At 51.9% G+C, this 14092-nt stretch overlaps 1 protein-coding gene across 1 annotated transcript; it reads left to right on the top strand.

The window, feature by feature from the left end:
• The first annotated feature begins 501 nt into the window (after window positions 1–501).
• LOC309328568 (uncharacterized protein) lies at window positions 502–1886 on the top strand. The gene is made up of 2 exons (XM_081838559.1): window positions 502–1226; window positions 1718–1886. Exons 1-2 carry the CDS (start codon window positions 528–530, stop codon window positions 1778–1780), a joined length of 762 nt encoding a protein of 253 aa, XP_081694685.1. The 5' UTR covers window positions 502–527; the 3' UTR covers window positions 1781–1886.
• Window positions 1887–14092: the final 12206 nt, after the last annotated feature.

Below are 14092 nucleotides of genomic sequence, written 5' to 3'. Positions count from 1 at the left end.
TAACTTTCTGTTGGTAAGAGTTGTTCCACGGTGGAACGGACTCCCTCAGGAGGTTGTGGACTCTCCTTCCTTGGAGGTTTTTAAGCAGAGGTTGGATGGCCATCTGTCATGGATGCTTTAACTGAAATACCCGCATTGCAGAGGGTTGGACTAGATGACCCTTGGGGTCCCTTCCAACTCTGCGATTCTATGATTCTATTATTCTTTTAAAGCCACGAAAGTTGGTGGTCAGGAGGGCCTCCTGCAGGAGGTAGTTCCACAGTTTTAATTATGCAAGGCGTGAAAAAGTCATCGCTTTTCTCCTGAAACTTGTTGCGGGTGGATTAGGGTCTCTTAGAGAAGGGAAGGGGCGTCCCCAACGTCCCCAAAAAGGACCCCCCCTCAGCCGGGGTGGTACTCCCCCCCCTTCAAAGAGCCCGGCTTTGATGCGCCGCTGGGCTTCGCGGAGGTGCCAGTTCACACCTTCGGGCCAGCATAAAGGCCGGCGGCCGCCTCGGCGTCCTCCCAGAGCCAGCTCGGCTGCAGCCATGGCCCACGGCTATCCCACTGCCCCACTCGGGAGCCCAGCTCTGGAGCTGCCCTCCTTCTGGGCCGCCCAGCCTCAGCCTCAGCCCCAGCACCCGACGTGGGGATGGCCCGACGGCTCCAGCAGCGCCTCCCCGGCCTCTTCTCCGGACTCCTGCGGCTTCTCGCCCTCGCCCTGCCCCTGGGGCAGCGCGGGCCTCGGGGCCAGAAAAGGCGGCGGCGGCAGCAGCAGCAGCGGCCGTCGGGCCCGGCTAGGGTTGGGGCAGCGCCAGAGTGCCAGCCAGCGCGAAAAGCACCGCATGCGGCGCCTGGCCCAGGCCCTGCACACTCTGCGCCTCTACCTGCCGGCCTCGGTGGCGCCTGCCGGGCAGAGCCTGACCAAGATCGAGACGCTCCGCCTGGCCAGCCGCTACATCGCGCACCTCTCCGAGCAGCTGGGCCTCAGCGAGGAGGCGCTGGCCCGCGCTGCCCGACGCCCCCCGACGGCGCCCGATCCCCTAGCTTGGTCTCGCGGCCTCCAGCAGGACCCCCTCGACGCCTCCTGCTGCTGCCGCTCCCCTGCCTCGCCGTCGGCCCCCTGGCTGCTGGGTTCTCCGTCCTGCTCCGGAACCGGGGCCCCTGCCGAGTCCTCCACCGACGGAGGCGGGCGAACAGAGCCGCCCTGGACTGCGGAGCTCGCGGAGTTGGATCTTTCCTCGCAGGTACGTCCCTCGAGCCAAACCTGGGCAGCAAGCTCCGTCCAGCGCGGACTGGCAGCGCCTTGAGCATGTGGCCTTTTGCATGCAGCTCTGGACCTCCTCCAGCTGCAAACGGCCCTTCCGACTCCGGCTATTCTCTGCTCCCCTGAGCAGGTTCAAGGAAAGCCTTAAAGCGGGAAGGACCGTCGCAGCTCAGAGCTACGCATGCAAAAGGTCCCAAGTTCAGTCCCGATGGGATTTCCAGATAGGGCTGGGAGAGAAACCCTTGCCTGAAACCTTGGAGAGCTGCTGCCAGTCAGTGCAGGCAATACTGAGCTAGATGGACCAGTGGGTCTAATTCAGATGTTCAGTTTCTTGTTCGGCAGCTGAGCATAAGGCAAAGCAGGGGACAGCCAAGAACAGAGCACTCCTTCTGCCCCCTCCCTGACCACTTGCCCTTGACTGATGCTGACCCCCTACATTGCTCTCTCTCTCTCTCTTGCCTCTCCTTCCAGATTCTCCCCGATGAGCTGGTGGCTTTCCTGGAGGGCTTCCTTCCACCGGCATCTCAAGGCTGACCTTCACACCCCCTTGCCTGCCCTGTGCCAACTGGCCTGACTGGCATCTGGAAGCTCAGGAGCCCAGTGGGGACATCGCCATGGCAAGAAGCGCTCTGGAGCAGAAAGACCCCTCCCAAACTGAAAGACTCTTTCTTCCCTAGAGGCAAGGACCTTCTAGGAAGCAAGGTGCCAGTTAAGCTCTTCTGGCAGCTGCCCCTGCCTTCCCTCACTCCATGTTGCTTTGGAAGTCTAAGAGCAGCTGGCAAGGTTGTGGCATTTGTGAACAAACTTTGCCCTAATCCCTGCTGTGACAGACAAAAGGAAGAGTCACTGGCATGGCTCCCACAAGAGGCAGTGATTGCCACCAACGTGGAAAGGGTTAAAAAAAATTAAGACTGTCAGTGCTGTTTTAAGATTAAGAATGCTGTCAGTGGCTACTAGCCACAATAGCTATCTTCCTCCTCCACAGAGGCAGGACATCTCTTCTTGGGTTCTGATGTGTTCTGTCCTTTGCCAGCTTGGCTCTTTGTGGGCTGGCTTTGTGGGTAGGGCAGAAGAGGACGTTGCTTCCAGTGTGGTGTAGTGGTTAGTGCGCTGGACTGGGACCCGAGAGGCCAGGGTTCAAATCCCTACTCAGCCATGAAGCTCACTGGGTGACCCTGGGCCAGTCACTGCCTCTCAGCCTAACCTACCTCACAGGGTTGTTGTGGGGATTAAATGGAGAGGGGGAGAACCATGTATGTCACCTCGAGCTCCTTGGAGATATAGATGCAGTGAATCAATGACTCAATCAAGCTCCAAGTCAGAACAATACACAGGGATGAGATGTCGGGACAGAGCCTCTGAGCAAGTGCAGAATAGCTTTCATTTCCCACTGACCCTAACAAGTCCTGTCCCCACACACATCTAGGGTTAATTATTGATGTCTTCCCCAAGGAGCCTAGACCAGCATTTCTGTCTCACAACAGCCTATCTGGATCTTTTCCTGTCTGTATTTTTGGGTGCTTTGGCGGACAGAAGCCTCCTTTGTTACCCTATAGATTGCTGGTGCTGTCGGTGGGGTAACCCTGTTGCTTTTCATTTGCCCTTTGTAGAATTGTAGAGATGGAAGGGACTCTAGGGGTCATCTAGTTCAACCCCTGCAATGCACAAATCTGTTTTGTCACAAGTCCACATCTCCATGACACTTGTGGGCAAGGCTATCTGGGGTCAGGAAGTATTGTGTCGTGAATCTGCTGGTGGCACCCTGCTCTGTTCTCCAAGAGAAGTGGTAGTGGCTTCTCTGTATGTGAGACCAGCAGTGAACTAGATGGAGGTGAAAAATGTACTTAATCTTAAGTGGAAGATGGGCTAGGCCACCTCAGATCACTGGCTATCTGGGGGACTCTGGAAATTCCTATGACTCTCTGGACTCCTAGGAAGCAATGGATATGGCCTGGAGTCTGTTAGTCCACTTTTAGGGGTTGGTCTGGCTGCATTGCTGGAAGATGTAAGCCCACGTGGTCAGAGTTATTTGTTCCTTGGCAATTTCTCAATGACATGGCTGCAAAGTGATGGGCCATGACGCCCTTGAAGGTCTGGAAGCTTCATCTGGAACCTGGTACTGAACATAGCAAGGCTACTGATGGGTAGAATCATATAATCATAGAATTGTAGCATTCAAAGGAAGCCAAGGGTCATCTAGTCCAATGCTCTGAAATGCAGGAATCACAGCTAATAAGGTGGTGGCAAACCTACTTGGCATATTCTAAAGCCTTTGCTCAGGCTGCCAGTTCCTTCCTAGGTCCAACAAGACTCTGTCTGAAGCCTTAATTGGCCTTCCACCTGATGTCTCTACCCCACTTCACTCTGAGATCTACCAAGAAGTTGTGCTGCTTTCTAATCTAGATTAACAGGGCCTTCCTTATAGTTCACCCTAGGACCCTGGAGAGGCCCCTCCCTCTTCTTTTGCTTCCTTTTTAGAGGGAGGTGAAGGTGTTTGAGGGCGTTATTTTATGGATGTTTCTTGAGCTGTTTTCCCCCATTTATTTTTATTAATTTTCTAAATTATTACAAATCAAACTGAATTGCTTTAATACAATTTCTTAAAATCAGGTTTCCCGCTCCTGTTGCAAACATGTATTTGAGCTGTTCTTTTTACTGCTTTTTCCACCTGATTTGTTGTGAGTCTCTAATAATGATATTGTTTCAATACTTCTTATATTAATTGATGTTTTAATTATTTTTGTAGCTCCTCTGATTGTAGCTTTTACCCAGAGAGAACATGTGTGATACAAATGACTGTAAATAAAGAATCCCACTTTAACCTATTTGTTTATTAGAGCTTTATTTAACTGGTCCCAACTCTTAATTCTGCGAACTGATTAGAGAATATTTGACAGTGAAAAGCAATATACAGATTCTGTGAATGAAAAAAACACCCTATACAGTAGTTGAAGTAGTAAGGCAAAGACAGTTGGGTGGGGCCTTGTGAGTGGGGGTTAATGTGGGTTAATGAAGGCCTGTTTCTGCCGCTCCAAACCCAGCGCCCCTGCCAGGGTCACCCCAGACCTAGAGGAAAAGTTTTTACAGTCAGAATTTATTAATTTCAATACAATAGTCTGTAAACAAGACAGCAAACCAAGCCCCTCGGCTTCCTGGGACTTGCAAGAACCAGCGAAGCTGCACGTATGAACACAACCCTGGGCAGGAGTGGGAGGCAGGGGGGGGGGCTCTGCTCTGCGGTGAGGGAAGTGAAGCCAGACCCCAGTCGGAGGGAGACAGGAGGGCGGCCCGATGGCGCCCCTCGCCTCACCGTACATAACAAAGGCCCAGCAGCAGCAGCCACACTCGACGGGGCGGGCTGGACGTGCGCGGCATGTGCTCCTGCTGCCGCCGCGTGTCAGGATTTGCGAGTCCGGCTCGCCCCGGCACCCCGCCCCTGCTGGCGACTGCCTGGCGGCTGCTTGAGCCTCTTCCCCCGCCCCCTAATGAACCCACCTTCCTCGCACAGGGACTTGCTAATCGTCCCGGCGGAGCCTTTGAGATGCAGAGTGCGGCGTCCGTCCCGTCGGAGTCAACCCTGCTTGCGGGCCGCTGCCTACTTTCTCTCCTGCTCCTCCGCTTCTCAGCACAGCGTGTGGGCAGCCCCCGGGGGCTCCAGAGACCCTAGCTAACAATCGTGTTTCCGTTTGGCCCGCCTGCAGCCCTAGGGAGCCGCTGCCTGTCGGACGGATAACAACAACAACAACAACAACAACAATATATTAGTATATAGCATGGGTTCTCTATTCCCTGCCCCCTGGCTACTCCATTTTATAGTATCATTATTATTATTATTATTATTATTATTATTATTATTATTATTATCGAGTTTATATTCCTTCTTTTTCTCCAAGGAACGGAAGGTGGTGTCTGTGCATCACCCCTTCTCTATTCAATCCCCACAACAGCCCTGTGAGGTGGGTTAGGCTGAGAGGCAGTGCCTGGGGGTCACATCCAATGAGCCTCCTAGCTGAGTGGGGATTTGAACCCTGAACTCTGATCTCTCCTGGGTCTAAGCCCGAGACTCTAACCACTACACCATGCTGGCCGTGATGGAGCCCTGGGTCTGCCTGGGTCCCTCTACTCAAATCCTGGCATCATCCCTCATTTTCTAAAAAGGTAAAGGTACCCCTGCCCATATGGGCCAGTCTTGACAGACACTGGGGTTGGTGCGCCCATCTCACTCAAGAGGCCGGGGGGCCAGCGCTGTCCGGAGACATCCGGAGACACTTCCGGGTCACGTGGCCAGCGTGACAAAGCTGAGTCTGGCGAGCCAACGCAGCACACGGAAACGCCGTTTACCTTCCCGCCGGTAAGCGGTCCCTATTTATCTACTTGCACCCGGGGGTGCTTTCAAACTGCTAGGTTGGCAGGAGCAGGGACCGAGCAACCGCCGACCTTTCGACAAGCCCTAGGCGCTGAGGCTTTTACCCACAAAAGAGCACCACTCGTCAAAGTGCTCCCCTTGGTGGCAGCAAACAGCAGCAGGACCCTCACTGGTGCACACTTTTAATGACTGATTGTTAGGCCTTGCTCTACTGGGCACTGGCTTCAGGGACGTCACCCGTTAGCAGACCATCTCTGCATTACAAAGATGTCTGCAAACATGACATGAAGGCTGGCAACTTCAACCCTGCTCTGTGGGAATCCCTTGCAGATCATAGCAGTGCCTGGAGACAGGCAGTTAGGTCATGTATCTACAGCAGTGACCAGCGGAGGAATGACCGCTGAGAGGCTTGCAGAAACTGGTATTGAGAAGCTTTGCTGCCTAGCCTCCATTATGGCTAGTAGCCACAAATGAATTAGATTAATTGTCTTTCAAACCCATCTAGGTTGGTGGCCTTTACTGCCTCCTGTGGGAATGAGTTCCATAGCTCAACTCTGCGCTATATGAATAAGGACTTTCTTTTATCTGTCCTGCGATCTTCCCCAGTTTATAGCAGGAAAGAGATGGCCTTTCAAAAGGTAGCATCTGCAGATGACTTAAGTTTTATCCCAAGGCAAGTGGAGGTGACTCCTGCAAGCACGGAACAGGCTGACAGGGGTTCTCAGGGACTACTTTCTGATGAGGAAAAAGATGCCTTGTCTGAACTACCTTAGCAGCTGCTGCAGCCTTTGAGTCTCTGTTTCTGCTCTTAGCTGAGATGCAAAAAGAAACCAGCCTTCATTTGCACTTCCAAACAGCCTTGGTATCCAAGCTGGGGTCTGTTTTGGCTGCGTATGCCCCTCCCTCTGGGGGTGGGAGGGAGCCAGTGTGACATGGGATGGTATTAAGAGGAGAGTACAGAAGCCTCTGCCAAGGGCACTGAGCAGCAGGAAGGGAGCTGAGCGGCTGGGTCTGTTGCTTTGAAGAGGAATCAGCCAGGTGAGCAGGGGCAGGTGCCAAGGAGGTAGAGAGGTGGGCAGAGCCTGAGGTGGAGGCTTGGAGGGGCCACGCTTGAGCCAGTTGAGTCAGTGGCTCCGAGAGAGACAGCACAGATACAGCTGCTCCAGAGAAACATCCCAGACAGCTCCAGGTGAGGCAGAAGGGGTGTGTGTGGATGGGCAGCAAGGGATCTGCTGGGAGAGGGAGTGAGATCCCCATTAGCCTGCAACCTGTTGTAACTCGGTTTGTGTGTCTCCCCTGGCTGCCTAGGTGGAAGTGAACAGTCCCCACAATGACCCTGGAGGAGAATTCCAGCGTGGCACCCTGTGGCGGCTTGTTCCCCTTGAGGGGGCTATGTGGGCCAACGGCATTACCACGGCAGAAACCCTGAAGCTGCCCACCTTTTCGGCAGGAGCCAAGGCTCGTGTGGCCATCACTCTGGGGCTCTGCATGATTTTGACAGCCTGCAACGTGGCAGTCCTGTGGGTTGGCATGGGCAAGCCGCAGTCCAAGCGTTCCCAGTCCCGCCTGCTTCTCCTGCACCTGGCGGCTGCCGACCTGCTAGTGGCCCTGGTGGTGATGCCCATGGATGCTGCCTGGAACGTCACCCTGCAGTGGCGGGCGGGCGACTGGGCCTCCTCATGTTCCTGAGACTCCTGGCCATGTACGCTTCAGCCTTTGTCACCGCCATCATCAGCCTGGACTGCCAAAATGCCATTCTGCACCCCCTGACTATCGCCAAGGCCCACTGCAGGAGTCAGGTCCTGCTGTACGCCTCGTGGCTATTGAGCGCTGGGCTCTCCATTCCTCAGGTACTTGCCCCCCTTCCCTTCGCCAACTGGTGCCCTTTCAGATTTATTCATTTTATCGCATCCCTATCAAACCTCCTTTCTCCATGGAGTGCAAGGCGGCATTCACAGTTCTGTTTCCTGCTCTGCATTTGATCCCCACAACAGCCCTGTGAGGTAGGTTAGGCTGAGAGAGGCAGTGAGCTTCATGGCCAAATGGGAGAAGTCAGTAAAGTGGTACCTTGGGTTAAGAATTTAATTCGTTCCGGAGGTCCGTTCTTAACCTGAAACTGTTCTTAACCTGAAGCACCACTTTAGCTAATGGGGCCTCCTGCTGCCGCCGTGCCACAGAGCACGATTTCTGTTCTCATCCTGAAGCAAAGTTCTTAACCCGAGGTACTATTGCTGGGTTAGCAGAGTCTGTAACCTGAAGCGTTTGTAACTCGAGGTACCACTGTATAGCAATAAAGGTACAGGGTTAGTCTGGGGATCTGCAGGTCATGAGCGTACTCAGGATTTTTGTTAGTGGGGGGCAGCCTTCATGTTAGCAGGGGAAGAAACTCAAGTTAGTTAAATATTTTTATTGATTTACTTTTTTATTGATTTACGCCCATGCTGCAGGCCTAATAATAATAATAATAATAATAATAAATTATATTTATACTCCACCCATCTGGCTGGGTTTCCCCAGGCACTCTGGGCAGCTCCCAACAAAATATTATTATTAATAAAAAAGCGATAAAACATCAGCCATTAAAAACTTACCTGACTTAGCTCCTTGCAAAGCCCTCTTCTGCAAGCTGAGTTTGAGTTGCACCCAAACTTCCAAAAGCTGCAAGCCCCACAGAGGAAGAAAGGCTCCTTCACCAGGAGAGGAGCATAGCTGTCCTAGGGTGGGATGGCTGCTTCTCTCCTAAAAAGTTGGGGTAAGGTGGGGTGTATGGGGGGGGGTTGAATGCAGCATGTTGCAAGAGCTTAAAGCCCCATTTTCTCTCCCCCCTCACCTTTGGCGGTTTGTTGTCCCCCCCCCTCAAGCTCTTCCTGTTCCACACGGTCACCATCAGCTCCCATCAACTTCACCCTGTGCACAACGAGGGGTGCCTTCACCCAGCGCTGGCACGAGACGGCCTACAACATGCTCAGCTTCCTTTGCCTCTTCCTGCTCCCGCTGCTCATCATGGTTGCCTGCTACTCCCTGATCCTGCTTGAGATTTCCCGCCACATCGGGTCCTCCAGCTGCTGTGAGTTCCGCAGGGGAGAGGGGAGGAGATTTTGGTTCTCATCCTGAAGTAAAGTTCTTAACCCGAGGTACTATTTCTGGGTTAGCGGAGTCTGTAATCTGAAGTGTCTGTAACCTGAAGCATCTGAGGTACCACTGTATATGGAGTTATTTCTGTCTCAGAATAAACTTTAAGGTGTCATTTAAGGTGCGTTGCTGCTTGGAGGCCAGAGGTTCTGTGGGGTGTAATTGATGCGTCAATGCGATGGGGAGATTTTGAAAGGGTGGGACTGCACTCATCCTGCCTTCTCCAAGGCTAGGGACTTGCAGCTGCCTTCTCCTCACCTCCCTGGGCCTCTTGAGCTCAGGAAAGACTAAGGACAGATGTCTTGCAGGTCCTGCCTTCACCCCTCGTAGGTCCTGTAGGGTGCCTGGATTTCTGACAATGGCCTTGCCTGTTGCAGAAATCCAAGCACAGCAGCTTGAGCCCCTGCAGTCGAGAGTACCCACCCCCTCCTGTGGGGGGGGGCAGCATTCTTCTTGCCTCTTTAATCCCAGAGTGTTTGTTCCTGGAACCTGCTGTTCCCTGTTCTCTCTGAAGCTACCTTGACTGCTGCCCTTTCCAGCTGCTGCTCTCCTGTGTGCAGCTGGAGATCATGATTGGGCAGGTAAAGGAGTGGAGGGCTCAAGCTGAGACATCTCTTGCCATTTCCTCATCCTAGGCACACCCCCCCCCCCATCAGGGGAAAGGCAGTGGGTCATGGTGGGGGCTTCTGACTTATAAGCATGGCTGAGGTCTGGCATGTTCCCTTAGAAATTAAGGTAAGTACGGAGTTACTCCCAGCAGTAACTTGTGCAAAGAACTCTGGAAAATGTAGTTTCATGGCAGAGGGTCTTGTCCTTGCTTTTCGGTGCTCAAAGCCAGTTTGGCCTCGCTGTGCAGTCCAAGACAAAATTTGAGGTGCAGGGTTGGTTTGGAGTGAGTCCTGCTGAAAGCTGGCTGTGACTCTTGGCCTCGGTTCTCTATCTGCAAAATCAGAATAATAGTGATCTCTCTCCTAGAGAGGACTGTGACAGCAAAGAGTAAATAGCAAAGCACCCTGTGAGTGGGGGCGGTCAGTGGCACTGCCACAGCTTGCTTCCCCTGCAATTGATGAGCAAAGTCTCTCTGGGGGCTCTTGCAGGGCTCCCCCACTTGCTGTTCTTCTCCTCCCCACTTGTCGCAGAGGCATGCCTCCCCCTTTCCATGAAATAAAAAGTTGTCATGGATTGTTTTATTGCATGGGATTGTGTGTATTTTAATTATGGCGTATTGCTTATTCATTTAATACCCACCCTTCACCCTAAGGTCCCAGAGTGGGTTACAGCATTAAGAACAACACCGAAAACCATTTAAAACACATTACATCCATAAGAATAAGGTAAGTGCTACAAACATGCACCTCCAGTGCAGTGTTAGAAACTCAGATACCGCATATAAGCTAGGCGCTAAATGGCTTCTTAAACCAGAGTTACAGTCGCCAAAACAGAATTCCTAGTTGCCATTTGGGGGCCAGAGACACAGCTCAAAAGTTGTGTTTTTCAATACGACTTTTTGGTTCCTGAAATTTATTCTGCTTTTGCCGATAAAATATAACAGGTAGAAATTCTACAGGATGTGGTGTGTGGAAACAGTCAAGATCCAAGGATCCCCAGGCACACACCTCCAGGTGGTGGAGAGGTCAGGTGCCATCATGGTGCCTGGGCATTTTTACTTGGCTGCAAGTGCGCCTGGCGAATTTCGTATGCTGCTCCTGTGTCAAAAGCCAGGGTACAGAGGTGTGTCTCCAGCCTTTACCAAAAGCTGTACAATGAAGGCGCCAGACACATCTCTATGGGGAGGGGATGCCACAGCTGAGGGGCCACCACAGCGAAGGCCCTCTGTTGTGTCTTTAATTGTGTCATTGGTTTTCCTGTTTTGTATACGTCTGGCATTAAGTAGCATATACTTTTGTTGTTAAGGGACGCGGTGGTGCTGTGGGTTAAACCACAGAACCTAGGACTTGCCAATCAGAAGGTCGGTGGTTCGAATCCCCGCGATGGAGTGAGTTCCTGTTGCTCGGTCCCTGCTCCTGCCAACCTAGCAGTCTGAAAGCAAGTCAAAGTGCAAGTACCGGTAGATAAATAGATACTGCTCCGGCGGGAAGGTAAATGGCATTTCCGCACACTGCTCTGTTTCGCCAGAAGCGGCTTAGTCATGCTGGCCACATGACCCGGAAGCTGTACGCCGGCTCCCTTGACCACTAAAGCGAGATGAGCACGCAACTCCAGAGTCAGCCACGACTGGACCTAATGGTCAGGGGTCCCCTTAATCCTTACTTTTGATGTTGATAGTGGTGGCGATGATTTTGATGGGATCCAGAAGGGGAAAGGGGCTTTCCTGCCCCTGCAGCAGGACAGCTGTCCAGACCTTTTAAGTCCTGTTGCAAAAGTTCCTCCTGGGCCACCTTAAGAGAACACTCTCTCTCACCGCCCCCCTTCTGAGGCACCCTCTCTGTGCATCAAGGAGTCCCTTCTTCCAAAGCCTCTGTGCTTGCAGCACCTGTTGTGCTTGGAGGTGGGAGGGCTCCTCTGCCAGCTTCCACCAGTGGCCTTGAGAGAAGATCTGCCGGCTTGCTCACGATGTGCCCTGCGTTCTGTTCAGCTTGCAAGGCTTCTGCTGACGTCCATTCCAGGTGGTGGCCTTGGTGACAGACATCTTGACCTGGAACACTTGCCTTGTTGTGACACCCAAAGGCAGCTCTGGGGCGGGGGTTCCCCCCAACTAAGCTCCAGCATTTAAGTGGGACCCCTTCCTCCATGATGGCAGTTGGCATATCTATAAGTTAATGCAGCCTTGGCAAAACCTGGTGTCTCGATAGATGCTTTGGGCTGCAACTCCCACCATCTCCAGCATCATAAAGGTAAAGGTAAAGGTACCCCTGCCCATACGGGCCAGTCTTGCCAGACTCTAGGGTTGTGAGCTCATCTCACTCTAGAGGCCGGGAGCCAGCGCTGTCCGCAGACACTTCCGGGTCATGTGGCCAGCGTGACAAGCTGTATCTGGCGAGCCAGCGCAGCACATGGAACGCCGTTTACCTTCCCGCTGGTAAGCGGTCCCTATTTATCTACTTGCACCCGGGGGTGCTTTCGAACTGCTATCTCCAGCATCATATACCTGTCTGAAACATTGGGAGGGCACCAGGTTGGCAAAGCCAGGATGTACATACGCTGTCCTTGTTGCTCTTTGTTGCTCTTTAGGGGCAAATGCAGCAAGATTAAGCAACTCTTGCCAAAATCCAGTCCCTGCCCTGGGAGTCCTTTGTGTTCAGAACCCATCGCTGCCATAGGCTCATGGTGCGACCCCGAGCAAATCAGCCTCAGCTTCCTATCTGTAACATGGACATAATTGTGCTTTACAGAGATTTTGGGAGGGTGAATCCTGTGAGAAGAGTATTTGTGCACTGCTTTGAATACCAGGGACACGGGTGGCGCTGTGGGTTAAACCACAGAGCCTAGGGCTTGCCGATCAGAAGGTCGGCAGTTCGAATCCCCACGACAGGGTGAGCTCCCGTTGCTCGGTCCCTGCTCCTGCCAACCTAGCAGTTCGAAAGCACATCAAAGTGCAAGTAGATAAATAGGTACGACTCCAGCGGGAAGGTAAACGGCGTTTCCGTGCGCTGCTCTGGTTTGCCAGAAGCGGCTTAGTCATGCTGGCCCCATGACCCAGAAGCTGTACGCTGGCTCCCTCGGCCAGTAAAGCGAGATGAGTGCCACAACCCCAGAGTCAGCCACGACTGGACCTAATGGTCAGGGGCCCCTTTACCTTTACCTTGAATACCAATTCAAAAAGCATTATTTGTTTGATATGATTAAGAATCCTGAACTCCCAAGGTCCTTATCCTAGTTCTTTGGTTGCTAGAGGCTCTTCCTGGTAGTGCAGGAAATGAGAAAAACAGCCTTCCTGTCGGCTCTCTGCTGCTTACTCTCTCATTGGGTTTCCTTAAATGGATTCTCTGCTCTAGACGTTGCTACTGCTGCAGCAACCACCATTGTGGAATTGGGGGTGACTTTTGAACCAGATTCTTTTCATCCACACAAGCCCTTTCCTTCCACCTGTCAGTCAATTCTTATAAAGGCTTTTCAGGGCTCCTGGCCCTTTAAATTAAAGCCCTTCCTCTTTGCACTTTCAGCCTATTTTGCAGATTTTAATTGATCCCTTTCTCATGAATTGCCCCATTTCAGTGTCTTCCCCCTCTCATTTTTAAAGTTTAATTCAAAAATAATAGCTTAACAAAAATAAAAAATGCCATTAAAAATAATAATAATGAAAATAAATTGGCAATTAAAGACATACAAATAGAAACTGATCCATGGCAATTCACTTTCTATTTAGTTATGCACTAATATCCCAACCAGGGCTAATAAAGAAGTAATAAAAATAGTAGAGCTTGTAAGCAAGAAGCTTTTACAGTGGTACCTCAGGTTAAGTACTTAATTCGTTCCGGAGGTCAGTTCTTAACCTGAAACTGTTCTTAACCTGAAGCACCACTTTAGCTAATGGGGCCTCCTGCTGCCGCCGTGCCGCTGGAGCACGATTTCTGTTCTCATCCTGAAGCAAAGCTCTTAACCTGAAGCACTATTACAGCGGAGTCTGTAACCTGAAGTGTATGTAACCCGAGGTACCACTGTATTTGACATTTCCAGGGAACTTTTGCCAAACGGAATTCTTTTTCTGAGATAATAATAATAATAATAAATTTTATTTATATCCCGCCCTCCCCAGCCGAAGCCGGGCTCAGGGCGGCTAACAACACTAAAACAGTACAACATTATAAAAACATTATAAAAATTAATTAAAATCAAAATTGATGGCAACCATAAACTAAAGTTTTGTAAAACTAAAGTTTTGTAAAGACCATAAACTAAAGTTTTGTAAAGATTGCCAAAGGAGGGAGTCAGGCTGCGCCCTGACCAAAGGCCAGGTGGAACAGCTCTGTCTTGCAAGCCCTGCGGAAAGATGTCAAGTCCTGCAGGGCCCTTGTCTCTTGTGACAGAGCGTTCCACCAGGTTGGAGCCGCAGCTGAAAAAGCCCTGGCTCTAGTTGAGGCCAGCCTAACCTCTCTGTGGCCTGGGACCTTCAAGGTGTTTTTATTTGAAGACCGTAAGTTCCTCTGTGGGGCATACCAGGAGAGGCGGTCCCGTAGGTACGAGGGCCCTAGGCCGTATAGGGCTTTGAAGGTTAAAACCAGCACCTTAAACCTGATCCTGTACTCCACCGGGAGCCAGTGCAGCTGGTATAGCACCGGATGAATGTGATCTCTAAGCGAAGACCCCGTAAGGAGTCTCGCCGCGGCATTCTGCACCCGCTGGAGATGAGCTAGAAGGATATTGGTCAGAGGGAAGACCCTAGCTGG

This window comes from Podarcis erhardii (genome assembly GCF_964252035.2).
Source record: "Podarcis erhardii genome assembly, chromosome: 14".
In the NCBI taxonomy this organism is placed as follows: Eukaryota; Metazoa; Chordata; class Lepidosauria; order Squamata; family Lacertidae; genus Podarcis; species Podarcis erhardii.
This window is presented reverse-complemented; position numbering and strand designations above follow the sequence as displayed.

Bases quoted from the DNA above. Each gene is read 5' to 3' on its own strand.
- LOC309328568 (XM_081838559.1), top strand. From the start codon at position 528: ATGGCCCACGGCTATCCCACTGCCCCACTCGGGAGCCCAGCTCTGGAG. The intron at 1,227-1,717 runs GTACGTCCCTCG...CTCTCCTTCCAG, and splicing joins AGTTGGATCTTTCCTCGCAG to ATTCTCCCCGATGAGCTGGT.